Below are 26,213 nucleotides of genomic sequence, written 5' to 3'. Positions count from 1 at the left end.
CTTCATAAATAGTAGAATGGAAATATTGTTCCAATTTGCTGGCAGCTGGCACCACATCCCGAGCCATGCACAAATATTCATCACCCACCCATAGATCCCATCTTTGATATTTACCAGAGCACTAGGGGGGTCCTTCACTCAATCACAACTTCTGTTGTTATTTGTACAATTATCTGGAAAGGAGCAGCAACCTCAGAACCTGGGGAGCCAGTTCATTATTCTGATGACTGTTGTCTTTGCTAGTGCTCAGAAGTTCAGGGGACAGATGGGTGTCGGGGAAGCCAGATGCCTGCACAATTCCACCCCTGGCAAGCCCAGCAGGCCCTTGCTGGAGCCCTCATTTTAGGAGGGCAGGGACAGAGGCTGAGCTTGGGGAGAGGAAAGGCACGATAACACACTGGTCATTTTTACTCTGTGCTGCTGGATCATGATGGCCCATGTCTAGATAGGTCATCAAGATAGGCCACGCCCCAGTGGGGTAGGGTTAGGCAGAAGGACAGTTGTCTCATCTGGAAGGACAGGACTGTTTAGCAATGCAGAGCTGTCGAATGCTTTCAGTGTGCCTGTCTGCAGAAACAGATGGCTTGGGCCTTCAGGCGGCCCCATCCTGGCCTGCCCAGGCTGCTGAAGAGTAAGCTGGTGCCATCTGGGGGTTGGGGGACAGAGCAGAGCTCCACTGAAAAGGTTAGAACAACAAGGAGTTCCTAGAGACTGGATTCACACTGAGATGATCTGGGCACAGAAGGGCACCGAGTAGAGACATGAGGGGCTGATCACTTGCTCCATTGCTAGCTCTCTGTGCCATCTTCCCTGCATCTGAGGCTCATGGCCCCTCCAACGGTCAGCACTGGTGCTAAACTCTGGGAATATAGGCTATGAGATGAGAAACTGTTGTTCAAAATAAGGCCATACTGACATTGGGTCGGGGGTCTCTCGTACATCCAGGTCTATGACGGCAACAACAACTCCGCCCGTTTGCTGGGGGTGTTCAGCCGTTCGGAGATGATGGGGGTGACTCTGAACAGCACATCTAGCAGTCTGTGGCTTGATTTCATCACTGACACCGAGAACACCAGCAAGGGCTTTGAGCTGCAGTTTTCCAGTAAGTCTCTCTTGCATTGGAGTGGACGATGAATTCAGTCCTTCCCTGGTCCCCCAAACAGGGAGTTCAGGCTCCGGGACGTCACCCCTCATTTAGAAGGTTTGGTTTTCTTGGACTGGCGCATGCTGAGTGGACTGTTTCCTCTGAAACCTTGTGCCTGTGCTCTGGGTAAGCAGCCACTTAGCATCTGCTCTAAGGTTTGCATCTATGGTTAACTGAGAGTCACGGCATACCTGTTACTAATACTTCCAAAATACAAACATCTAGACTTTTAACTAAGGCAACCAAACAAAGCCTTTCCTAATCACAGCATTTATAATATAAGGTTCAGCTACAGCCAGATGTAAAACATGCATATAAAACATGCAAACACTGATGTGTGATTATGTTCTTTTGCACTACTCCCTAAAGACTTCAGTCTTGATTCTTCCCCACTTTCGTGCCCTTAGCTTTGACTTCTATTTCTGTGATTTCAAAAACAGAAAGCACCAGGTTTGTACATGGCCCTGGGGTATTTGGGATTACATCTCCACACTGCGGCTTGGAGGCCCTGTGTTCATTGGTTTAAGCTCCTGTACTCGCCCAGGAGATGCCAAAAAATTTGCTTTTCTAGGTTATTTTAAAATCCAGTGAGTACCCATCAGCTGATAAATGAATAAACAAAGCATGATGTATCCATCCATACAATGGAATGTTATTCAGCTGTCAAAAAGAAAGTAAGCACTAATCCACACAACACCGTGGATGAACCTTGAAAACACTGCTAAGTGAAGGGTGCCAGTCACAAAGGCCACATGTTCTATGATTTATTTATATGAACTGTCCGAAGTAGGCAAATTCATAGAGAAAGAGAGGAAATCGGTGGTTGCCAAGGGCAGGGTGAGTAATGTGTATAGGGTTTTTCTAGAAATGATAAAAAGGCCCTGAGGTTGATTGTGATGATAGTTGCACACCTTTACAAATATACTAAAAGACACTGCATAAACATTTCAGATGGGTGGGTGTTCACTATGTGAATTATATCTCAATAAAGCTGTTAGAAAAACCAGTGAATCCACCCACAATTCCTCTTGCCTGGGCCCCAGGCCATCTGGCCCAGGGGTCCGTGCCTGGGGGAAGAGGATTGAATAAAGTTGCATGCGAATTCCATCTCCATCATCTGGGAATGTGTGACTTTGGAACGATTCACTGAACAAGGCCACTGTCCTCACTCATTACCCCCCCCAACAAGACCGCTGTGGATAAGGAACGTGAAGCGCCATGTAGCAAGGCTCTGTAGACATCCTGCATAAGCCTTCCGCAGCCCTTCTCAATAGACTGTATTTAAACAGGACGTAATTTGAACTTTGAAACATGCATTTGTAGTGGTGTTTCCCTATTACACGATCCCATCAGAATGTCCCAGCGAGCCAAACGAAAAGAGCAGCCCTGCTAACAAAATGCTCTGGGGGTCAAACAAAGGAAATAGAAAACCCAGACCCTATGTCTGGAAACTATTAAAAGCTGCCCTGGGAGAAAGCCATTTCCACGCAGCAGCCAGGAGCGAATCCTGCATGCAGCTCCTCTCCTGAGCACAGCCGTGTGGGCCCCCTGAGCGGTGAGGCTGGCGGAAGCCAGGGGCAGGTGCCTGGTGGCTTCCACGAGGATACGCTTCTGCCATGGCAGGTCTTGCTTACTCTCTCTCTCTCCTCTCTTCGGTAGGTTTTGAACTCATCAAGTGTGAGGATCCAGGAACCCCCCAGTTTGGCTACAAGGTTCACGATGGAGGCCATTTTGCTGGAAGCTCTGTGTCCTTCAGCTGTGACCCAGGATACAGCCTGCGGGGCAGTGAGGAACTGCTGTGTCTGAGTGGGGAGCGCAGGACCTGGGACCGGCCTCTCCCCACCTGTGTCGGTAGGAGGCCTCTTGCTCTTCGAGTGACCACTTGGGCCCCCCCGAGTCCCAGGTTCCTAGATCTGGTCTTATGAAGGCTCTCCCATTGGACCCTGCATACCAGTGCCTGGGAGCTGCCTAATCGGACTGAGTGCTATCACAGGAGCCAACCCTCGCCCTGCTCCCTTTCTCCGTTCCCTCACTTTCATACCTCATTCCCCCCGTGCGGCAGCACACTCAGGCAGGGGGCTTGCCAGTGTCACACATTGAGCCAAGTGGGACCACAGCCAAGTCGTGCCCTCAGAACTGTAATGCTGGCGACAGAGGAAAGGGAGGAGTGTGAAGTAGGAAGAGGTGGAGCACTGGCCTGGGTTCCAAGGGTTCCTGCAACACCCAGACTCAAGCAAGCCTCCCACTCACTCTGGGCCTCAGTTTCCCCATAGGCAAAATGAGGCTTATGCTCCCTTTTCTGGGGGAAGTCGGATGAAAGAGTAAGATAATGAGCTAGCGTCTATCTCATTCTTTTTTTTTTTAATAGTTTGCATTTTAAAGATTTTATGTATTTATTTGACAGAGAGAAATCACAAGTAGATGGAGAGGCAGGCAGAGAGAGGGAAGCAGGCTCCGTGCTGAGCAGAGAGCCCGATGCGGGACTCGATCCCAGGACCCTGAGATCATGTCCTGAGCCAAAGGCAGCGGCTTAACCCACTGAGCCACCCAGGTGCCCCGCATTCTTGAAAAAGAATGTAATAATGAGTAGCCACCTTCTTAAGCTTGTGCTGCTTCCAGAATGTCAGCAGAGGCTCTCTCTAAGCTTTGTCCATGTGTCATAGGATGAGAGAAGCCTGGTCCAAGGCAGGAGTATGAAGTAGGCAGAACCTGTCATTCTGTTGGTCTCTTCCTCTGTCGCCACCCACCTCACTGCACCTCCCCACCTCACTGTTACCTCCCTGCAGATCAAGGTTACCATCACACTGCTTTGTCCAGCTTCCCCATCCCTGGACCCCAGACTGTTCCCTCTGTCCCCTTCCCCTGGTGCCACAACTTCAGCATGTCTATTGTACAGCATTGGCTAATCTTACAAGAGCAAAACGTCCACTGGGAAAACATTTAAGTTCCTACCAAGCGCCACAGAATTGATGCAGTTGTATGTTTGGGTATGTACAGAAGCAGAGAAATTTAAAAAAGGAGAATGAAGCATTTTCCCCTGCTTTGGGGGAGCCTATAGTCTAGCAAGGCAAATAGACACATAAACAGATAATTATAATACAAGATAAGCACTATGCAAAGAGTTATGGGCAAAGTGTTGGGAAAATATGGGGAAGTTTTGCAGTTGAAAGGATGGGTAAAAATTCACCAGCAGGAGGTGGATGGGGGCTGGGCTTCTAGCCTGAGCCTGCGTGAGGGCTGGAGAGGTGAACCTGCATGGTGGGTGTTGGTAATGGCCAATATTCTTTTCCCCTAGACAGCTCCATGTAACAGGATGCTCAACACTGTTACACAACAGAGGGCCTGAAGGAGAGGATTTTAAGCCTGACAGTGGACAGACCAGCATGCGACCTCTAAGTAGCCTAGAGAGTCTTCCCCTCCCTCTGTGCTTAAGATCGCCCCAGCTAGCAGGCACGCTCCATCCCTTTCTCCCTGCATCCCTGTTTTTGTCCCCTGCTTTCATTCATGTGCCAGGCCCTATGATGGGCACCAGGAACCTTGACTAGGGCAGATCCCAGGCCAGCGAGGAGGACATGTGCATAAGCGGATGACAGCACAATATCACAGGCAAGCCAGAGCAAGTGAAATAGGAAGGAGATGATGCACGGTACAAGACAGTGGCATGCTTTGCCGGAAGGATGCACTGTAAGCCTCTTTTGAATATCAGCTGTGCCAGTTGGGCTGAACTTAGCAGATCTATTCAAGTGGTGCTAGTAAGGGTACTTATTTTGAACCTCGGAGGTTTCCCCACTGAGACTTCCACAAACCCTACATAGAGGAGGGAAGCTGTGTATCTGGGGTGGCAGGTATATATTTTTATATGTCATGTTGTGGTAGACTCTATCACAGTCAAGCAGAAATGACCACTATGGCTTTCTTTATTGGGGAGTGGACCCTGCAGTCCAAAGGAGGCAGCCAAAGCTCTAAGGATGGGAAGAAGGACAAAGAGCAGAAAGAGGAGAGCCTTCTGGTCTTATCAGTGCATCTGCAGCTTGCTGGCCTCTGGACTCCTCCCAACCACGTGCCAGCCTCCAGATGTTGGGACCGTGGGGAAAAGAGCAGTAGTGTCTATAAGGAAGAGACCTCCGCCCCCATGCTGCTGCCTCCAAACACTCACCTTGAGGGGGGAAGGAGGGGCTTCTCCATCTGGAATAGGGAAGGAAGCTCTGGCCCAGGGCGTGGATAATGTCCCGCCACCTCTCCACTACCTGCCTCTTTTGTGGGGCCAGACAGGCTTCCTTTCCCCAGCTCACAGTCCGTCCCCTTGCCCTCACCCACTCCCCAACATGGCCCACTCAGCCCTGCGTCCTGTAGGCGCCTCCTGGCCCAGCAGCACCCTGTGGTAACAAGTGCGAGCCAAGGATCCGGTCTCAGGAGCAGGCTTACTGGCAGAGTGCCTCCTTCCTAACACTGCCATGGTGCCTCTCTGTGGGGCCATGAGGCTCTTGAGACGCTTAAGGAAGGTAAAGGCCCATCTTCCACCTGTGACCGTGATCCCATCTTCTTCAGTTTCTTCTAGGATTTTGCTCAATCATCCCGTTTCCTAAAAAACACTGTAGTAAATCTCCTGCTCTTCATTTTCACTCGTGCTTCCTTGACGTAAGTCCTTATAGTAGTTTCCCCTGGAGGTAGTAAGTGCCGCTTGTTCATCTGATCATCCATCTATCCCCCCTTCTGTAAGCACTTACTAAGATGTCTGTAACGTGTGACGCACTACAGCAGCACCGGTTGTGCAAATAGGAATAGGACAGGGTCCCCACTGCCAAGGTGTCTGGAGCCTTGAGAAGGAGATAGACGTGACTGTAACACGGTACTCGTGTTGTGATTAAAAACTTGCCCATGTTAAAACGGAGACAAAGGGAGGACACAGGCAACTCCCCCTGGGAGGGGAGGGCCCACAAAATGTCCCCCAGGGAAGATGTTTTCAGGCTGTCAGGCCCTGTGGAGGCATGAAGAGGCCTTGTGTTCCTGCTGATAGCATTCATGAGGCTTGACTGGACCGAAGGGTGTCAGAAGGGGGCTCAAGAGGGCAAAGGGAACCCCTCCAGGAGCTTGGACTTCATTCTGGGAAGGAGGGTTTGAAGCAAGCAATGACTCAGTTTGTATTCTAGAAAGGTCCATCTGGTGGCACCGTTGGGGAGAGAGTGGGCAATTGTGCCACCCCAGAGATGGCTGGGGCCTAGGACAGGGCTCTAGCAGTGGGGCCGTAGGGCACTGATGTGACAGATGCCCCAGAGGTTCAGGGGCTGGGTCTCGGAGGCAGATCCGATGTGAGGAGAAAGAAGGCCAGATCACCAGCTTCTGACCTGGGTGACTAGGTGCTCCAGTGGGGAGTGTAGACTTCTGCACTGGTCCCCTGCCTCCAGTTCCACCCCTCATGCCCTTTAGGCTGCTCCCAGAGGGCACTTTCTAGCATGTAAACTTCACTAGCATGTAAGGTGACCAGTTCTTCCCCAACAGAGTACATAGACACTAGCCTCATGCACTGCTCCCTTGGATGTCCGTCGCTGGGCCAACATCACAGCCCTGTCTCCCACCCCCATCTCCTCCCCTGGCCCCCATCTGCCATGCTGTTGCCAACCGCCGGGACATTTGTCCTTTCTCCTCTCTCCTGCTGTGCCCCCAACACCACCCCTGCCACCCAGCCAGCCCAATCCACTCCTGTTCCTCCTTCACGACTCCCCCTGCTCCATGCGAGGGGAAGTAGCCACTTCTCTAAGCTGTCATCTACCACCAATGTGCCTCTGTTGGGGCCCACAGTGGCTGTCTCCTCTCCTAGAACATTAGCTCTCAGGAGGAAGGATGCAGCGTCTTGCTTGCCTCCGTATTCGTGGCACCCTGCCCAAGCCCCGTGGCTGAAAGCACAGGTGCACGTGTCTGCACATGGCCAGGGAGGCTTCAAGGAGTTTAGGCGCAGAGTAGGCTGTCAGCCCTCTACCCAGGGACCTTTTTAGAAATGGCTTTATTGAGATACAATTCATATCCTTTTAAAGTGTACCATTTAGTGCTTTTTAGTCTATTCCCAGTCTATTTGCAACCGTCACCACAATCAGATTTTTGAACATCTTCTCTGTCCAAAAGAAGCCCTGCACACATTAGCAGTCCCTCCCACCTGCCCACCCCCTCCAGGTCCTGGCACCCTCCACTGTACTTTCTGTCTCTACAGATTATTCTGTTTTGGACATTTTATACACACCAAATCATAGACTATGTGGCCTTTGGAGCCTGGCTTCTTTAACTTAGCATCATGTTTTCAAGTCCATTCCTGTTACAGCAGGTAGCAGTCCTTCATCCTTTATTATGATCAAATACTATTCCATCATACAGATTACAGCCTATTTGTCTATCCATCCATTGGCTGATGGACATTTGGGTTGTTTCCATCTTTGGGCTGTTATGCATCAGGCTGCTGTGAGCATTTTTGTGTGAACGTATGCTTTCATTCTCCTAGGTCTGTACCTACTGGTGGAATTGCAGGGTCCTACAGTGACTACGTGCCACCATTTAAGGACCTATGAAACTGTTTCCCAAAGCAACTGCCCTGTGTTGCCTTCCTACCAGCAAATGTGTATAGATCCTTGTTCCCCCATATCCTCACCGACACTTGCCCTGTCTGGCTTTTTGATCGCAGCCATCCTTGTGGACGTGAGGCACATCTCACTGTGGTTTTCATTTGCATTTCCCTGACGACTAATGATGTTGAGCAGCTTTTCATGTGCTTGCTGGCCATTTGCATACCTTCTTTGAAGAAATGTCTGTTCAGATGCTTTGCCTGTTGTTTAATCGGGCTGTTTAACTTTTCATGATTAAGTTGTAGGGGTTCTTTGTAGATTGTGAATACAAGTTGCATCCAGGGGCCTTTCTATGTGCTGTGCTCAGTCACCTAGAGGGAACGTGGGTATACTGACAGGAGGAGACACTGAGTCTCCTCCTGCTGGCCATGCAGGCCACCCCATAAAGCTCACTTTTTTGGGATTTCTTTCAGCTGAGTGTGGAGGGACAGTGAAAGGAGAGGTGGCGGGTCAGGTGCTGTCACCCGGGTATCCGGCTCCCTACGAACACAATCTCAACTGCATCTGGACCATCGAGGCTGATGCTGGTTGCACCATCGGGTAAGTGTCACGGCTGGCAAAGTCCCCGTTGCTTGCCATTCGGGATGGTCATCACCAGCATCATTGCTGGGCCCCTCACTAGTGAATGACCTGCCCACTTCACCTGGAGGCCCTTGTGATCAGCAGTGGTTGCTGTGACCCCAGGCTCAGGCTGGGGCCCATGGAAAACCTGGAGAGGCCAGTCTCGGCCTCACAGGGCTGCTGTCCAAGTTCGGACAACTCTCTGGCCTCAATGGCACAGTCACGGCAGAGTAGCTGAGAGCAGAACTGGAGGTCCTATGGACTCCAGCAGGAGTCCCAGCCCTGCCACCTGCTGTTTGCAGGACTTGGGGCACAGCCCTTATTTGCTATTGTAGTAGCAGCATCTCGGGGGAAAGACTTAAATGGGACAGCATGTGCAAGGTGCCCGTACTGGGAACACGGTAAATATCTAGGAATGCTTCTGTGGTAATTTCTCATATAATAGTGTCAGCTCAGAGTGGTGTGATCCCAGATTGTTTCCTTTTCTCAGTCTGAGCTTCCTCATCTGTAAAGTGAGGGCAGAAATGCTAGTGTTTGAGAGTTGCAGAGGGAGTAATTACAAAATCCCAGCAGTGTCTGATATTGCATACATACTCCCTCAAAATAGAACTTCCTTCCATACAAGCGTCTGACCGGCAGGAATTATTTACGGGAGTTCCAAAAAGTCAGAGAAGAAAGGAACATCACCATTTACCCAGCCCAGAGCCTGGCATGTCTATCCTCTTATCAGTTCTTTACTAATAGTAAGTCCTAATAACAAATAGACATTGTTCTCAGTCCCATTTAATAGATGAGAACACTGAGATCCCAAGGGAATGCATAGTGTGTCTCAGCTTGCACAGTGAGTCCCACAGAAAGCTGGATGTGAACCAAGTTTATCTGAATCTTCGTGTTATCTACACTGTTGGCAAAGCTGGGCCTGCTTGAGCTGTGGTTCAGATGAGCTGTGAGGAAAGGAATAGGCTGGGGTGGCAGGATGAGCAGAGGTCTGGAAGGAGGATCGAAAGGCAATTGGAGAGGAGACAGGGTCTGGCTAGAGAGGGGGAGGCATGTGAACAAGGAAAGGGAGGTAGAGAGGGTGAAGTACGGTGTGGTGATGGAGGACTGTGAATGCCAGCAGACAAGAGGGAGCCATGGTAGTTCTTGAGCAGGGTCATTCTCATCAGGGTCATTTAAAGTGGAGAGAGCTCATGTGAAAAAAACCAGTCAGGAGTCTACCGTAGTGACCCAGGAATGAAATGTGGAGGATTTGCAATAGTGGGGAGCCAAGGCAAGGAGAAGTGTAGCTTGAGAAGATTATGCCCTAGAGAGATGGCAGTTAAAAGGAATTGGCAGAATGGATACATTGCTGGAAGAGATACAGACATTTGTGTATTTGCTGATGTACACAGGTCCTTAGACTCAGTTCAATTACAGTTAAAGAAATGCATTGAGTGTTTGCTCTGTGCACGTTTTTGAACTAAGCCCTGTGCAAAATGAGGTCAGCAGCACTCTTAGGGGTTGTGCACTGTTAGGGGGACAAGTTAAATATACAAATTCATCCTGCACATTTCTGTTGGAATAGGCTTCTGGAAGCACACCTGACCAGCTCACCTGCTAATTAGAAATCTTCCATGACACCCAAGCTCACAGAAGCTAAACATATCCTGGATTTCAAGGTCCTCATGACCTCAACCTATCTGCCCAACCTCATTTCCCACCCCTTCTCTCCAGGGGCACTCCAACAAAGCCAAGCAGCTGGTGGCTCCTATGCATACCCAGGCTCGTGGCCTCGCTCTGTGCCTCTGTTTCCACTCTGCTTTCCCTGCAATACCCTCCTCCCTTCAGAAGCTTATGTCTGAAATTCCACATCCCTCAAAGTCAAGTGTGTGTGTCAGCTCACCCAGGAAGTCTTCTGGTTCCCTCTCGGACTCCTAGGAGTCTGCCCCCCTCTTCTGAACTCCCTTTGCCCATGACCTGCATTTCCCTTATGACACTGACCACTTTCATCCTCTCTTTGTGCTCCTGCCTTATCTGCCCGGCCAGAGCCATGGTCTCTGCCCGATTCATCTCTGCAAGTCTCCCAGCTCTCAGCACAGTGCCCCTAGCACCTGGCGCCACAAAGTGTCCAGTGATGGATGAATGAATGAATGAATGAATGAATAATTGAAACAAGCAGGGCTTGGGTCCAAAAGGGGGTTATATGACTAGCAGATCCATGATAGTCCCTCAATAAGTGTTAAATGAGCAATGACGGAATCAGGGGTATAATGACTCTTTCACGGTAATGTGCATATATGCAAATCAGGAGGCTTTCCTGCTTCCCTACCTTGGAGCATCTCTCACTCACTTGTTCACTGATTCTTGTATCAACCACCTGTCTAACACATGGTATTGGCTGAGCAAGGTGCTGGTGTCACATGCGCAATCAAGATCCAGACACCCAGACTGGCAAAGGGGTGACATGTGCATATAAACAGGGAGACGGAGGAGTAGGGAGGGGTGGGGAACAAAAGGCAGGACAGGAGACCAGAGATGCTATCCTGGAAAAGGGGACACAAGAGCTGAAGGATGGAGAGGAAGTTGCGGGTAGCAGGGGAGGAAGCCTGCTGGGAAGGGAAGTGACTGGGTGTGGTCAGGCCCCAGGCCCAGATCATAGATGGTCTCACTCTCCTCAGTGGACAGGAAAGTGTAGTTTCTTCTGTTTCCCTAGGTTTTGCTGCATAGCACAGAGTAGGTAACATACACAGAAAAGTTGAAAGAACAGCATACGAGCACCTGCACACCTGTCCCCTAGACTCAGCCGTTATGAATATTTCGCCATATATGCATTCTCTCTTCTATCCTTTTTTGCTGAATCACTCAAGAGCCCATTGTGGACCTCATGGTGTTCCAGTTGTAAATCCTCGGGCAAGCACTTTCTAAAGCAGATTTGCTCATCCACGACCGAGCGACGTTAGCATTCCCGAGACAGCCTCATCCCCAGGAGGGAAGGTTTAGAACAAGGACCAGAGGAGCACAGAGGGATGTAGGAGCAGCTGACAGGCGAGCACAAGGAATCAATGATGGAATTTCTGGGCAGGGGAGAGGACCGCTGTCACTGAGGGGAATGGTGAGCGTGGGGTGAGCCGGTTGGGAGCCAGGAGGACCTCTTCATGGCCCTCAGGAAGAGAAGATCGAGACAGAGTCACCAACCATCCTCTGCAGGGTGACACAGTGAGGACAAATAAAGTAGTGGGGCTGAATGTGTGTGCAAGGCCTCCACGACAGGGAACAGCAGGGAGAAGGTGAAGGTAGCTTCCGCCCTCCCTCTGGCGGCCTTGCAGCCTCAGGGAGCTGATGTCAAGGGAGCAGAAGGCGCTTCCAGCTACACTGGGCTACAACAAGATCCTGAATGAACAACAGAACTCCTGGCTCGACAGGATGCCTTTCCCTTTCTCGTTCAGTCCCCCAGCCCAGCTGATGCTCCTGGACAGTGTGCACAGTGTCCACACACACATCTGTGCTCATGCCTGTTCTCTCTCCTCTCTCTCCCTCCTTCTCCCTCTTGCCCTGTTTCTCTCTCTCCTCCTCCCCTGTGGTCCCCCACCACCCTCACTCATCACCAGCAGCAAAGTTAAGGGAATTCATGATTAGGCCTAATTAAGACAAACACGTAAAGCCCCTTTTGTATTTGAGTCCTTATTCAGAGTAAGATGTAATTATTATTTTTTAATTGGGAATATCTTTATAGAGCATTTCTATATTTTAAAAAAATACACCTGTTTTAAAAAACTCAAAATGAGGGTGCCTGGGTGGCTCAGTGGGTTAAGCCTCTGCCTTTGGCTCAGGTCATGGTCTCAGGGTCCTGGGATCGAGCCCCACATTGAGTTCTCTGCTTGGCAGGGAGCCTGCTTCCCCCTCTCTTTCGGCCTGCCTCTCTGCCGACTTGTGATCTCTGTCTGTCAAATAAATAAATAAAATCTTTAAAAAAAAATTAAAAACTCAAAATGTAAAAAATAAAGAAATCTGTAGAGATCATAAGTCCCCTTAATCTTACTCTGGTCTCCTCCGCACACCTCACAGAAGATAACCATTGGTTCCACTTGCTCTTCTAGATATTTTGTGTGGCGATATATACATCAAGCTGTTGCAGTAAACACGGTTTCTAAAACAAGATCATCTCTATGCATGGCTTAGTGACCTGCTTTTGATGTACTGTTTAATCCTCTATCATCATATTATGATGTCAATATATAGATCAGCTTCATCCTGTTTGATGGTGACAGAGGATTCTGTTGTAGGCACAACTATCATTTATTTTTCCACTCCCCTATTAATAAAGTAAATATTTTCAGTTTCTCACTCCAGTGAACAGCCTTATACATGAACCTTTGAACTGTTGTCCAATTATTTCCTTAGAATATATTCTTAGAAGGCAAATTTTAATATATGACCTCGATTTCCTTCTTGTGACTGCAGCAATTTATACATCCACCAAAAGCCTGGCTCCCCACACGGAATCATGAACTGCTGTCAACCCTGTCAGTGTCTATCAGTTTGATGGACAAAATGATATCTAATTGTCTTTGCTGCTTTCAGTTCTTAGTATATTTTCCTTTGGGGGAGTTTTTTGTTTGTTTGTTTTCCTTACAGAGTGCTCAACTAGGTTGAATTTTAGATGGTCTCTCGTTTCAGTTTAGATTTAAATTTTTTTTAATGTACTAATTGACTATATATATTTCGTATGATCTTTGTTATTTTTATCACACTGTGCCCTTTTTACCTTTGGAATTTTTATCTTCTTCACATTCTGTGTATATTTGAAGAAAGTGAAAAGAGCACAGGGTTTTGTATATTTCTTTTTCATCGAACGTGTTATGCCTTTTTTCAACCGAAACAGGCGATGCTTCTTTATTGCTTTCTTTCATTTTTAACTCTTGTTGTTGTTAGCTGATTTGATTTAATTAGCTTTGTTTAACCCCCAGTAATCTGAGAGGGTTTTTTTATCCTTTTTTTTTTTATTTTGCCAGGGATCTTGTGTTTTCATTAATTCTGTTTTCAACAGCATTTATCTTGTTCTCCTTTATTTTGGAAATCTTGTTGTTTTCATTTTTATTTTAAGGAAACTATTTTTGTTGTTGTTGTTTTCAGATTGCTCTTGACAGCCTACTTTTGTTTTTTCAATGTATTATCATCTTGTATCTCCCTGAGAATACGATTTATGTTTTGTGCTTATGTTTTGTGTTTTACAATGTCGCCTATTTTTTCCTGCATTTACTGCATTTTGCAGCTGGGCCATTTTGTCTGATCTGTCAGCTCATTTCCTCTGAGGAGCTGCTTCTCTTTCCATCCCAGGGGTTTTGTTCATTCAGGATCAAGTTGTAGCTCAGATTTGGACTCTGGCACCAGATTGCCCACCACTCTGATGAGCTGTGCAGCTTGGGAAGATCTTCAAACAGGTGCTCTGGGCCTCTATTCTCTTATCTGTAAAATGGTGATTTAAGGTGGTCCCTGCGATCTAAGGTTGCTATGAGGATGTGAGTTAACCTATCTAAACACTCAGAACAGTGTCTGGCATGAAATCCCCAAGTAATGAGAACTCCTTCCTGGGGCTGGGTCGGTGGTTGCTCATTTTACCCAAATGGGGCATACCCTAAGCACAGCAGGCTGTAAGTCACCCCTGAAAATCACAGGTGGTGGGAGCAGGTGTCAAGATGCCCCTTGGTGTGCCAGATAGGATGAGATGTGGGAAAGTCCACAGGCCTCCATGAGACCCTTCCCAGGCGCACAGACAGGACAAGTCTTGCAGATGTCTCTCCTCACCACCACCCCCAACCCCAGCCAAGCAGTGGAGGTGATCAGAGGGCTCTGTGGTCAACCTCACCCCATCAAGCCAGGCGAGGATAATCCCTTGCCAAAAGTGCCCAGGAGGGATGGTGGGGAATTGCAGAGATCACACTCAGCCTTGGGTGGGGTGCAGGCAGGAAAATGGGCCCTTCTTGGGTGTGTGTGACAAACTTGGGCTGGCAGTCAGATTCTGCCCTTGAACACGGTAGGTATCTGCAGCATTTGGTAGGTGCTTTTCCCCTGAGTGCCAGGAATGGGACAGGCTGGCCAGTGAACTCCATCCAGTCCTGGCAGCTAACAGCAGGAAAGCAGACAGTGAGCTGCACCCTCCATGTCGCTCTTTCCTCTGTGGTCAGGACGTAGAACATGGAAGTTTGATCCCCTTTGGGTGAGACCTCTTCTCAGTTTCCAATGTTGGCCTAGCATTTTCCATATTATAATCAGTGGACCAGCTCAGAGGAAAACTGGAGATGAGAGGGAGGCAAAGCTTTCTGCTCTCCCCTCTACCTAACATTTATCAAACACATACAGTATACCACATTCTTGATTGGTTATTACTGTCCCCATTTTACAGATGACACCAGTGAGGCTCAGAAGGGGAATGTCTCCCAGTTACCCAGGGATGTGGGCTTCAGACCCATTCCATTTAGCTCCAGGCTTTTCTCGCGCCTGTCATTCTGACCCCAGTTTAGTTCCATTTAACAAAACACTCATTGAACACTTCCTCTGTATCAGAGACTATGCAGTGGCAAACACAAGAATTGGACTAAGGCCGGTCTTTGTCTTCCAGGGGCTCACATTCTACGAGGAAAATATTCAAACAAACAGGTCCCTCCAAGACAAAGTAGTTACTGTAAGTGAGTGTAAGCCAAGTTCAGTAATGGAGAAGAGAGAGAAGGCCTGCCTGCAGGCATCGAGGCAAACATTCCAAATGAGGGGGAAAGAGCAAAGGGACAAACGGAGGGCAAAACGTAGGGTCTGTCCACGAAAGACTGCTTGCTTCCTTGATGTGGCTGAGGACTGCGCAGGGAAGATGAGGTTGCGTGGGGAACAAGGGCTCTCTGCAGGACCCTGTGTGCCAAGATGAGAACTCAAGATGGATTTCTCAGTATAATGAGGAGCCATTGGAATATTTTGAAGACAGTAACCACATTCAGTTCAATTAAAATACTTGGAGCATTTACTCAGTGCCGGGCATTCTGCCAGGTACTGAGGGTATAAATATAAATAAGAAACAGTCTTTTCCCTTGAAAGTCTCAGTCTTATAGATAGACATTTTATCAGTTAGGAATAGAAGCTGAAAAACTGACTAAAGCTGGCTTCAACAGATGGAGGTTCACTTTTCTTTTGGAACAAGGATGCAAAGGTCCCATCCAGACCCAGGGTAGCCGCTCAGGAGGACAGCACCTTTCTTCTCGCGCTGCTGTCCCCGGACGCTGTCCTCTGGCTTACCCCCACTGCACTTCGGTCTCAAAGGGGAGAGGCCAAGGCACAGAGCTTCCCCATGCTGAGGGTTTGTGTATTTATTCGGGGAGAATCACCATCTTTACAGGCATCTTCCTACATCTGATTAGTCAGAACTTGCCGTGGATGCCTGGCTGGGAAAGTGGGAAATCAATTTTGTTTTGCTTTTACAGTTTCAGTAGTAGAGATAGATGAGAGTTTTTGGAAATGGAGTGCAGACAGACCATCCTACAGGGCCTGCTACAGATTCTAATGTGATGTGATAAATCCAATAGTGGAAGTTACATGTGAAACACAATCAAAGAGCACGTGCAAGGATGGTTCCTAATTCCAGGTGGTGCCAGGGGTAGGGGCAAGGTGTTCTGGAGATTATGGTAGCTACGTTTGAAAGCACAGTAGGAGCTTACCAAGCTGGGTGGAGGTCAGGGCCTTGCAGGCATGTGGAAGAGAGGAAGGGCTTTTTCTGGAAGAACCCATCATCTGGTGTGATGTAATAATATCTCCATTTCTAAAAGGAGATCATTGTTGGCAACGCAGAGAAATTGGCTGGGAAACCAGGGAAGGAGTCTAGGATAACTGAGGGGTCCTGGTTATATTCAGAAGAACTGAGGCTTGTTTCTGAGTACAGATCTGACTAGGCTGGAGAGCTTCGTGTGACTGGGAAATGGGGCGAAGGGAGAAGACACGGTCTCTTCCAGGTGTGCCTTTCCTAGGGAGATCTCGGGCCCATGGAGGCTGGGAAAACTTGTTCTGGAAGCTTTGATTTCCATTCCTAATGCTCATGTTTGGCTTATGGTCCTAGTTTATCGATTTTTAACTGTAGGGATGCTTTTTAATGATTAATGCAAAGGGTGACCTGAAAGCTCCCTTCTTGGTTGTTGGTCACACAGCTGTAGAATTACCAGGAGATAGAGGCCTGTAGTTTTGATGAGCCAGAACCCCTGCCTAGTGGAGCTTGTCTTCCTGGGAGGAGCCTGGACCAGACAAAACATCTGGCTGCACCTGAGACCCAGAGTCCTCACCTGCAGTTTCCCATCAATCATAGGGCCACCATCCCCCACTGTGGTCAGCGTTGCATCCCTTAGACAGCAAGTGGGCAGCTGGCCCAGAGGAGGCAGAAGGCACCAGAAGTGAAGCTTCTGTTTGTAGCTCTTGCCAGGAATCCTGGCCGCAGGTTTAGCAGCTTCCAGAAGGTTTGTTTTTGAGCAGTGACAACGAGTTAAACCTTAAACAGAGAAGGTCCATGTACTTGCACTGCGAGAGCTGACCTCCTGCAAGAACTGAGAAGATAAGCATATACACGGTGGGGCATCCCTTTGTCAGACTTGAGATTTCAACAAATTGGGAAATCGTCAAAAGGAGCTCAGAAGTTTTTTGAAGGAGAGGATATGGATACTCCCTGGGTGTCAGTGTAAGAGTCGTGGTGGTCTCTGGCAATTTAGTTTTCATGGATCACCTCTAGAAAAAGAACACAAATTACTTCAAATCATCCAAGAATAATAACCCATCTGAGCTACGCTTGATAGTGGAATTGGCCAGCAGATGTGAACTTGACTATGAGTTTACCATGCCAAAAATGGACTCCAGCGGGGGGGATTCCATTCATTCAACAAAAGAAATGAATACCTGCGTTCCTGGCCACACTAGACCAGGAGAGAGCTCACCCTCTCAAAAGACTAAGTAAACAAGCAAAAAAGAAATAAAAGAAACTTTTGTGATACCACATAACACATACCATTCTTTAAAAAAGGGAATCATTTCCTTAAAGAAATAAGAAGATATTTTCTGAAAAGATTGTATTATAGTAAACAAAAGAAAATCTAAATGGATTGATGTATGCTATTCTCATTTAAATATAAGAAATAGGGATGATCGGTAGCAGAAGGATGGATAATGGAATGCGGGAGGGGAGATCCTGAGAAAGAGTGACCTTGATAACCAGGAGTAAAGAATGAAAAGAAGCTAATGACACAGTAGCTAAAATCTACAAGAGTAGCACTTGCCTTGTAAGAAATAAAAGCACTGAAGAGAGAGACAATCTGGAGGGTCTGTCTGAGACTGCAGAGACAAAGTGCAAGGGTGTGGAAATAATGAAAGAGAAGTTACCCAGTGTGGAAGACAGAGGACCAACCAGGCAGCACAGATGGAGAAGAGTATAATAATAAAATACAAACTGTGAGCAGACTCCTCTGAGAAGGGACAGAGGGAGGGACTGGACTAAAGTGTCCTTGGTGAATTGAACAGACTCACTGAGCTCCAGCCAAAACGAATTAGATAGAACTTGATGAAAAATGGATCAGTTCCAAGGATAATAAAAGATTCTTCAAAGCTTTTCACAAAACACACTCACACAGGTAAGCACACAACCAGTTCTCCTCAAATAAAACGGTCATTTATGAGAAACCACCCCTACACCAAACCCAATCCTCCTAAAATCTCCCCTCCTTCACATCACTGGCCAAGAACAGTGGTGCTCTAAGACCAAAGAATCATTGATTCAGCCAAGATCTAATGTGCACAAAAGCCACAGAAAATTGCCACTGGGGCTTCTTGAAAAACTCGCAAAGACATTGTAGTAGGCTGAGTTATGGCCCCAAAAGACTTCAGGTTTTAATGACCGGAGCCTGTAAACATTAGCTTATTTGGAAAAAAAAAATCTTTGCAGCAGTGATTAAATCAAGGCTCTTGAGATGAGGAGATTTTCCTGGATTCTCTGGGTGGGCCCTAAATGCAGCCACATGAATCCTTGTAAGAGGGAAGCAGAGGGAGATTTTATACACACAGAGGGCAAGATACAGAGATTGGAGTGATGCAGCAGCAAGCTAAGGAGAGCCAACAGCCACCGGGACAGAGGGAATTATTTCATGGAAAGGTGCCTGTGCTATATAATGCTAACAGTCATGGATCTTTACATAACGAATAACCGACCAAGAAAATGTAGAGTTAAATCTGTCATAAATACAAGAAATTGACAGTCGTAGAAGGACCTTAACACATCTTTCTTAGTCAAGTAAAAGGGAAAAAAAAGTCATACACCTGAAATGAATATAACACTGTGTATTAGTTACACTTCAATAAAAATAAAGAGAACAGAAATAGACTTTGCTTTAGGTGATTTTACCACTTATTGATTTTTGCACTATGTATCAGGCTTGGTGCCAGGTACTTTATATGTGATTTCATTTACAATAATCCTCCCAGCAACACTGCTGGATGGAGGCCGTTACCACCATTCGACAGAGAAGTAAACCAAGACTCCACAAGGTCACCTGATGAGCAATCCCAGAACAAGATGTGAAGCTGTGTCTTTGATTCCATAGCCACTGTTTTTTTCCCTCTGGATTATGCACTTCAGGAGGCATGAACCTTTCATTTATGGACATTTCTTCTGGGAAGAATAAAGACACATCTGTCCTCACAAAATCCCTGACACCTCCAGGACAGGTTCCAGTCCATGACAGGTGGTCACACAGCCTTCACATACAAGGCGCCCATGACAAGAAGGAAACCAGTCCAAGGTCACTGGTGAGGAAAGCTGAAAGACACAGCAGTAGCCTAAGTCGTGCATTTGTGCACTGCCCCAGCCTCTCACAACGCCATCACCGTGGCCACTGCAGTGACCCCAAGCTTAGGTTCATTTTTTCCCTCATGGAAGTAACAAAAGAATCTTTTTTCTGTCAGATACCAGCTGGCCCCAGGAAATAAGAGCCTCTCATTTTGCTCTAGACGCCAATGCTTGCTTTGGGCTTTGGTCTGTCTTCTCCGTTTTTGCTCTTTGGATGGCAGGATGCTTTAATTATTATTGTCTGCTATTATGATCATGGTTTAATTGTCAGTTTGCAGCTCCGTGGCTCAGAAGGGGGCATTTTATAAAACAAGTATTATTTTCTTATTGTAGTTGCCAGTGTCACTGAGGATAATTTGGGCTTCCTTCTCATTGGGGGCAGGGGTGATTTCCAACCCTCTCCCCCTGGCAGCAACTGTCTGTTCGCGGGCCATTTTCCCCTGATATAAAGATCCACCATTAGGACTTGTGCCTCTGCACCATCCTTTGGGTTCATGGAGTGGCAACAGTTGCCCTGGAGGACCGAAGGCCCTTTCACATTTGGGGACCGCAAGTGAAATCAAATGAAGTCAACATGTCAAGATGCTGTGGAATTTTTTTTTCTTGCTTTTGTGTATCTGTCTGACATGTAATGGATCCAGATGAGCTCCCTATAAGCAGTGGGGTTGGCAGAATCCAAAGAGCATCCAAGCTGTCCAAGTTTCCTTGGGACTGAGGGGACTGAGGACCAGATCTCAGAAGCAGGTTTTGCCTGGACAGCTCTTGAGAGGTACGGGCACCTGCAGCGAGAATCCACTGTTCCCCTAGCTTTTTTAGATTGAGACTCTGGTGGAAAATCTCTTCGTGCCCTTGAAGCTGAGTGTCATGAGCCTTACTCCCTTACCAGCAAAGTCCGGCAGAGTTTCTGTGGCAGGCTGGTAGGGGGTAGTGGGGGAGCAAGGGCAGGGTGGGAGTGCCCTCCCTGGGGTACCTGCTGCTAGGAGATTGTGGAGAAAGGTGGAACTCTACAGAGACACTGTAAGAAAATGTGTCTGGAGATCCTGGAACAGGGTCAGCCCCACCATCCAGGGTGCCCTGAGGGTGAAGCAGGTGGCAACCAGCTGAGCATTGATGACCCAGCCCTGGAGAGAGCAGAGCCTCAGGACAGTCCCCAGGGAGCCAGAGAGAGAGAACTAGAGACCAGTGGGGCTGAGGAGCTGAGCAGTATATTTGTTGGTCCCCATGAGCACCCATGTTATACCCGAGGCAAAACAGACACCAGACTTAGGACAGTGAGACCAACTCCAGCCCCTCCTTTGGTGGGCACTGGTCTTCCGCCCCTGTTCCCAGCCCTGCCCCATCACCGCACAAACCACTGTCACTAGGATTATAGATATAGGATATATATAGGATATAGATAGATAGATAGATAGATAGATATAGGATATATATATCCTATATCTATATCCTATTATAGATATACCTATATATAGATTACCTATATATAGATATAGGATATAGATATAGGATATAGGATTATTGCCTTCTCCGCAGCAGCTTGGGCATTATTGCTATCCCTCTGAGACTCTCCCCCCGTCTTGGCTTCTAGGACTGTACCTTCTCCTGCTTTTCCTTCTACCTCTTAGTCTTAGTCTCCATAGGCTTCTCTTTCCCCATTCATCCCTAAAGTCAGAATCCTCCAGAAACTTCCTTCCTTATGTGCCTTTCACGCTGTAAACTCATTGGACATGCTTGTCCAAACCCACCACCTGCACCCCATGCTTGTGTCCTCCCAAAGAACTGATACTTTTCTCTCTCTAGACCATCCATGTCTTTACGCTGTTTCTGTTCTCTCCCTGGCATTCCCTCTTCTTCCCACGTTCCTCATCCACCCCCTTCATCTGCACACAGCCTGTGCATCTGACAAGACTCTCAGCTCAGTTGTCACCTCCTTCAGGGGGCCTGCCTCACCCCCTCCACCCAGGTAGGGGTCTGCTCTGTGCATGCCTTGACCATAGAACCCATCACACCACACTTAGGGTCAGAGACGTGCCATATTCCCATCAGTGCTGTCTGCATCTGATACCTGTTCTCTCTTGATTGGATGTGTGACTCTTGGTATCTGTATCTAGACTCAGAGAACCTACCAGTCTGAGCTTAGCCAGTGTGCGACCATGACTGCATCCTCCCCATGTCTCCTGGGTTTGGACGAGGCTGCTAGCTCTGGCTTGGGGTCGGTGCCACTAGCTCCTATTTCTTTGGTAGTGATATAGCACCAAAGATCCAGTGGGAAGATCCAAGGAGCTGGATGTGGGTCATAAAGAGAGATGTCAGAACCTCTGGCAAAATAGGACATATCTTCCTTAGCACAGAGGATTTCATTTCCTCTCACCATGTGGTACACATTTGACAAGGAGAGTAGGTGAGTTTGGCTGAACTATGGTATTCCTGCAAGGTGGTGAGCAGTTCATTCATTCATAGTTCAACCAGACCAAGGGCTTAGCATGGGCCAGGCCTGGTGCTGGGTACCAAAGATACAGAGATGAATGAGTCAGAAACACAGCAGTTAAGGAGCTCGGTAAGATAGGTATGTCACCGATGGGTCCAAAGCTGTGGGAGCACACGGAGGGACCATCTGTCCAGATGGGGTTCATGGGGTCGGTGGGGGATGGAGAGTCAGTGCACAATATGGAGATGCCCAGGGAAAAGTCCCCACTGGGTGTGGGGTATCAGCTGGTACATGCTAGTCAGGTGGTGTATGAGTTTGTGGGGCTGCAGTAACAAACAGAATAGCTTGAAACGAGAACAGAAATATACTTTCTCACAATTCAAAGTCAAGGTGTCGGTGCTCCCCCTGAAGACTCTGTGGAAAAATCTGTGGCAACTACTTCTGGTAGTTGCCAGCCACCCTGGGCTCATAGATAAATCCTCCAGTCCCTACCTCTGTATTCACATGGTCTGTTCCCCGCTGAGCGCTCTGCTTCTCTGCATCCCAGTGTCCCTCTCCTTTCTCTGATGAAGACATCAGCCTTTGGGTTTAGGGACCACCCTAACCCAGGATGACCTCATCTGAACTTGATTAATCTGCAACGATGCATTGATTTCCCATTAAGGGCACACTGACAATTCCAGTTAAGGTGACACTGAAGGGGTTGAACTCAGCCCACTGTAGGTGGCAGGTACGGGAGTGTATGGGAGGGTAGGAATGTTCCGGGCAGAGAGAAGTCCCTGAAGCAAGAAGACCAGAAGGAAACGGCTAGAACAGAGAGGACTGGAGGATGGCAGCTGGGGCTCCTAAAGGACTTGGTGAAGGAAAGAACAGTGTGGTTCAGAACAATCCCTGTACCCCGCACAGAGAAGGTGAATCAAAAGGGTGGGAGGGAGTCTGGATTCAGGAAGGCTAGCCCCACGTTTTATAAGCCTCTGTGTGTGCTGTTCCCTCTCTTGTGATCTTCCTCTCTCCATCTCCTCCTGCTTTTCTTTTCGGTCTTCAAAACTACTGCAAAGACACCTCCTCCTTGGAGTTTTCCTTGCTTCACTCAGGTAGAAGACAATGTGAAAGGAATGCCTTTGGTACTAGAGAGACAAGCACTGAATGCTGGCCCTGAGCCTTACTAGCTGTTTGATACCCACTCCCCACTCCCCACCCCGCAGGGGTCTGTGTTAAACCCCGGGGACTTCAGTCCTCCATGAGCAAGTGGCAAAAGTAACCTGCAAATCGAAGCGTTTTTACAGGGATCCCACACATAGTACTGTGTTTTTCACTCAGCAGCAGCCTCTAGGGCAGAGACAGAGTATGACGCCCAACACGCTTCAGCCCTCTTCCCTGGCCTGTGTCATGTCTGTGGCCCAAAGAAGCAGACACCCTTGGGAGGAAGGCTTCTCTGTGAAGGAGTACCTTTTACCTCTTCCTCTCCCTTCAGTGCCTCCCCACCTGGGGTCAGGGGGGAGCAGGTCCTCAAAACTGCTCCCAGTTTTTCAAAAGCCAAAGAAGACTTATGCTCATCTGCAGAGGAGCTGCTCAGGCAAGCCTGCTGTCTGCCAGGCCTGGTATGAGCCCTATCGATCAGAACCTCTGATTAGCATTTTACAGACTTTGATTTCTCAAAGATGAAAACAAGTCTTCAATAAGAGTCTTAATCAGGGTGGTCCATTTGACAAAGGAAGTCTTCCCTGGCTCTCTTCAAGGATTTCTAATACAAGGGGTCACCACACCCCTCCCTGCAGCCAGTGCCCCCACCCCAGCTACCTGCCATGCACCCACTCCAGCCCCTGCCGCTACTCCCATCTGGGCAGCAGGAGTGACCGTAAAATGGAAACTGGATCCTGCCAGACCTTAGCAAGAAGACCCCTCAATGAAACCCAAACTCCCCCTCCCCCAACCCTGCCCCCGCCCCTCGGGTCCCCCACCCGACCTGGCCTCCGCCTGCCCATCTCGGTCCCGCGACAGCCTTTCTGTCTGGGGGCCTTTGCACCTGCTGCTCACTACCACAGGAAGCGTCCTCCCACCTCTTGCTTCAGGGCTGGTACCTGGGAGCCTCTCCCATTGCCTCCCTGCCCCCTCCTTCCAGAAGGCCTCCCCGCCAGGGCGCTCTCTGGAAAGCAGGTCCTCTGTCTCAGCATGCTGCTTCCTTCCACACAAGTGCCACCACAGCTGATCGTCTTTACAGGGATTTGTGTGTGAGGGAATATTGCCCGTGTCCAGAAACAACTGGAAAAGGACGCCCTGTCCTTGTCACCATTATCTCCCCACACCCAGCGCAGGGAGGTGTTGAAACAAATGAATGCAGTAAGAGGTCTGGCCCTTCAGCCTCCTTCCTTCTGGCTGCTGAGCTGCATTGTTTCTGCCTGCGGAGGACCTCGGGCTCCCTCCTCTGCCTCTCCCCCTGCCATTCTCTAGACCTGTTCAATGCCAAGCCTTTGACTTTTGTCTGATTATCAGATCAGCGGAGCCAAATGCAACGAGCTGGAATTTTTAATTCATGGTCTCAAAGATCAGCCCTTTCACCTTGTTATGATTCTCATGTAAGCTATTGATTACTGTTAGGGCCTCCCCGCACACACCTGCCTCCCCGCCACAGCCTCTTCCTTCTGGAGGCACAGGCGGCATTCTCAGGGGAAAGAGTGGGAGCACCAAGGTTGGACCCAGACTATAATTATGTAATGTAATTCTAGCTCGCTCTCAAACCAGCCCTTGACCTTGGGCAAGTTATTCAACCTCTCTGAACCTCTGTATTCTCATTTTTAAAGACGGAAAGGATGCCACTTAAAAAATAAAGATACTCACGGGGGCTAAGTGAGACCACGCGGAAGTGCTTTGTACTTGGTGGTTGTCATATAAACATGTTTTATCCCTGCTCCATCTCCATATTCTCTCTTCCTATCAGATGTTCCTCCTGGAATTTCATTCATTCATGGATTCATTCACTCACTCCTTCAGTTATTTAACCTCTGGGACCTCAGTGGGTTTCTTAACTAAAAGGGGACAAAACCCAGATTCCTCTAGCTAATTCTGGGGCCTCATCATCTTCCCACTCTCAGCCCAGCTCTATTGTCTGTGACCTCCTGAAGCCACTTGGACTCTAGTGTGGGAATCACCTTTCTTCCTGGCCCCTTCACCTTGCTCCATCTCTGGGTCTTGTCTCATGTTATTTTTCTTTAAGATTTTTTTTATTCATCTGACACAGAGAGAGAAAGAGAGATAGTGACAGAGAGCATGAGCAGGGGTGGAGAGAACGAGAAGCTCACCAGGGAGCCCAGTGCAGGGTTCGATCCCAGGACCCTGGGATCACAGACCCAAGCCAAAGGCAGATGCTTAACCAAGTGAGCCGCCAAGGTGCCCTTGTCTCATTTTATTAATGCAAAGAAAACCTATTCCCTTTCATACCTACAAACTTCAAGTCTCATCTCCTCCCTCCCTCCCTGACAAGTCCAGCCCCCGAGAGCCTCTCTTTTTTGAGAATGCATAAGCCACACAGCTTACCTCCTGGTCTGCTCCTGTGGGTAAGGCCAATTTTGCATCCATTGAGTATCACGGAGAAAGAAAAGGAAGGGTGCAGTTTGGCACAGAGTGAGTATGCCTGTTGGCTCTGCTTCCTGGGAAGCTCCCACTTCCTCTTTCCAATCAAGTGTGGGGCCCCAGACTGCAGTCTGCTTCCTGCTGAATGCATGGAAGGGAAGCCCATCTGTCTTTACTCTGCCGGAACCCCCCAGGAGGGGATGCCTGCCAGGGGAACTAGCACCCACACAGCTTCTGGTGTGGCGGACCTGCACCTCTATCTATAAAAGGGTTTGTTTGGGAAATCCAGGAGATTCACTTGAATCCTAGTAAAACTACCTGGTAACTGAAAAGAAAAAACGTGCACACATACCCAACAACAAATACACAAATAAAAATTAGATCTCATTCATAATAGAATAAAAAATTAATAAGAAGTATGCAAAAAGAAAAACATAACAAAGAAGAAAACCATGAAATGTTACCAAGACACACGAACAAAGCCCTAAATAGGTTAAGATACCTACAGTGTTCCTGGCTGGGGAAAAATAACATAAATGAATCAATGCATGTGTGCAATTCCAGTCAAAGTATCAGTGAGGTATTTTTTTTGGAACTTGATAACTATAAAGCTCATCTCAAAGGATAAATTTGGGAAAATAGCTAAGAAATTTGGGGGAGAAAAATGAAGGGGGATTTGCCCTGGAAGAATATGAAATATGAAAACAGAAGTAAGTTGTGTAGGTGTGCTTGTGGTACAATAAGTAGCATCTGGAAAGACCAAGGAGGGAGTCCTGGAGCTAAGGAGGGTGTCTAGAATCAGAGTCATGACCAAAATGATGTTTCATATCCATGAGGGGAGCCTGGATTATACAGTGACAACTGTCTCCATTCCCCAGACATTCGTGGGCACCATCCAAAGTGTCAGGCACGTCATAGGCTCTGAGGCCACCAGAGTGAATAGCCCCTGGTCCCCCATTCATGAAAATTATCTTCTAGTTGGGGAGACAGGTAGTAAACAAATGAGTAAGTATAGACTGCAAATAAACGCTCAGGAGGAAGTAAACAGAGCATTTTGATAGT

The 26,213-nt window shown here is 48.2% G+C and overlaps 1 protein-coding gene across 2 annotated transcripts in view; it reads left to right on the top strand.

Annotated features, from left to right (window-relative positions):
• Positions 1-26,213, top strand: part of CSMD2 (CUB and Sushi multiple domains 2) — a 598,960-nt gene that overhangs the window by 424,958 nt on the left and 147,789 nt on the right. For both annotated transcript variants that reach the window (XM_044237753.1, XM_044237754.1), the window contains 3 exons: positions 946-1,102; positions 2,804-2,995; positions 8,169-8,295. In XM_044237753.1, the coding sequence (XP_044093688.1) occupies positions 946-1,102; positions 2,804-2,995; positions 8,169-8,295 (476 nt within the window). The remainder of the gene's footprint in view (positions 1-945; positions 1,103-2,803; positions 2,996-8,168; positions 8,296-26,213) is intronic.

Source organism: Neovison vison, chromosome 2, assembly GCF_020171115.1.
Source record: "Neovison vison isolate M4711 chromosome 2, ASM_NN_V1, whole genome shotgun sequence".
Lineage (NCBI taxonomy): Eukaryota > Metazoa > Chordata > Mammalia > Carnivora > Mustelidae > Neogale > Neogale vison.
This window is presented reverse-complemented; position numbering and strand designations above follow the sequence as displayed.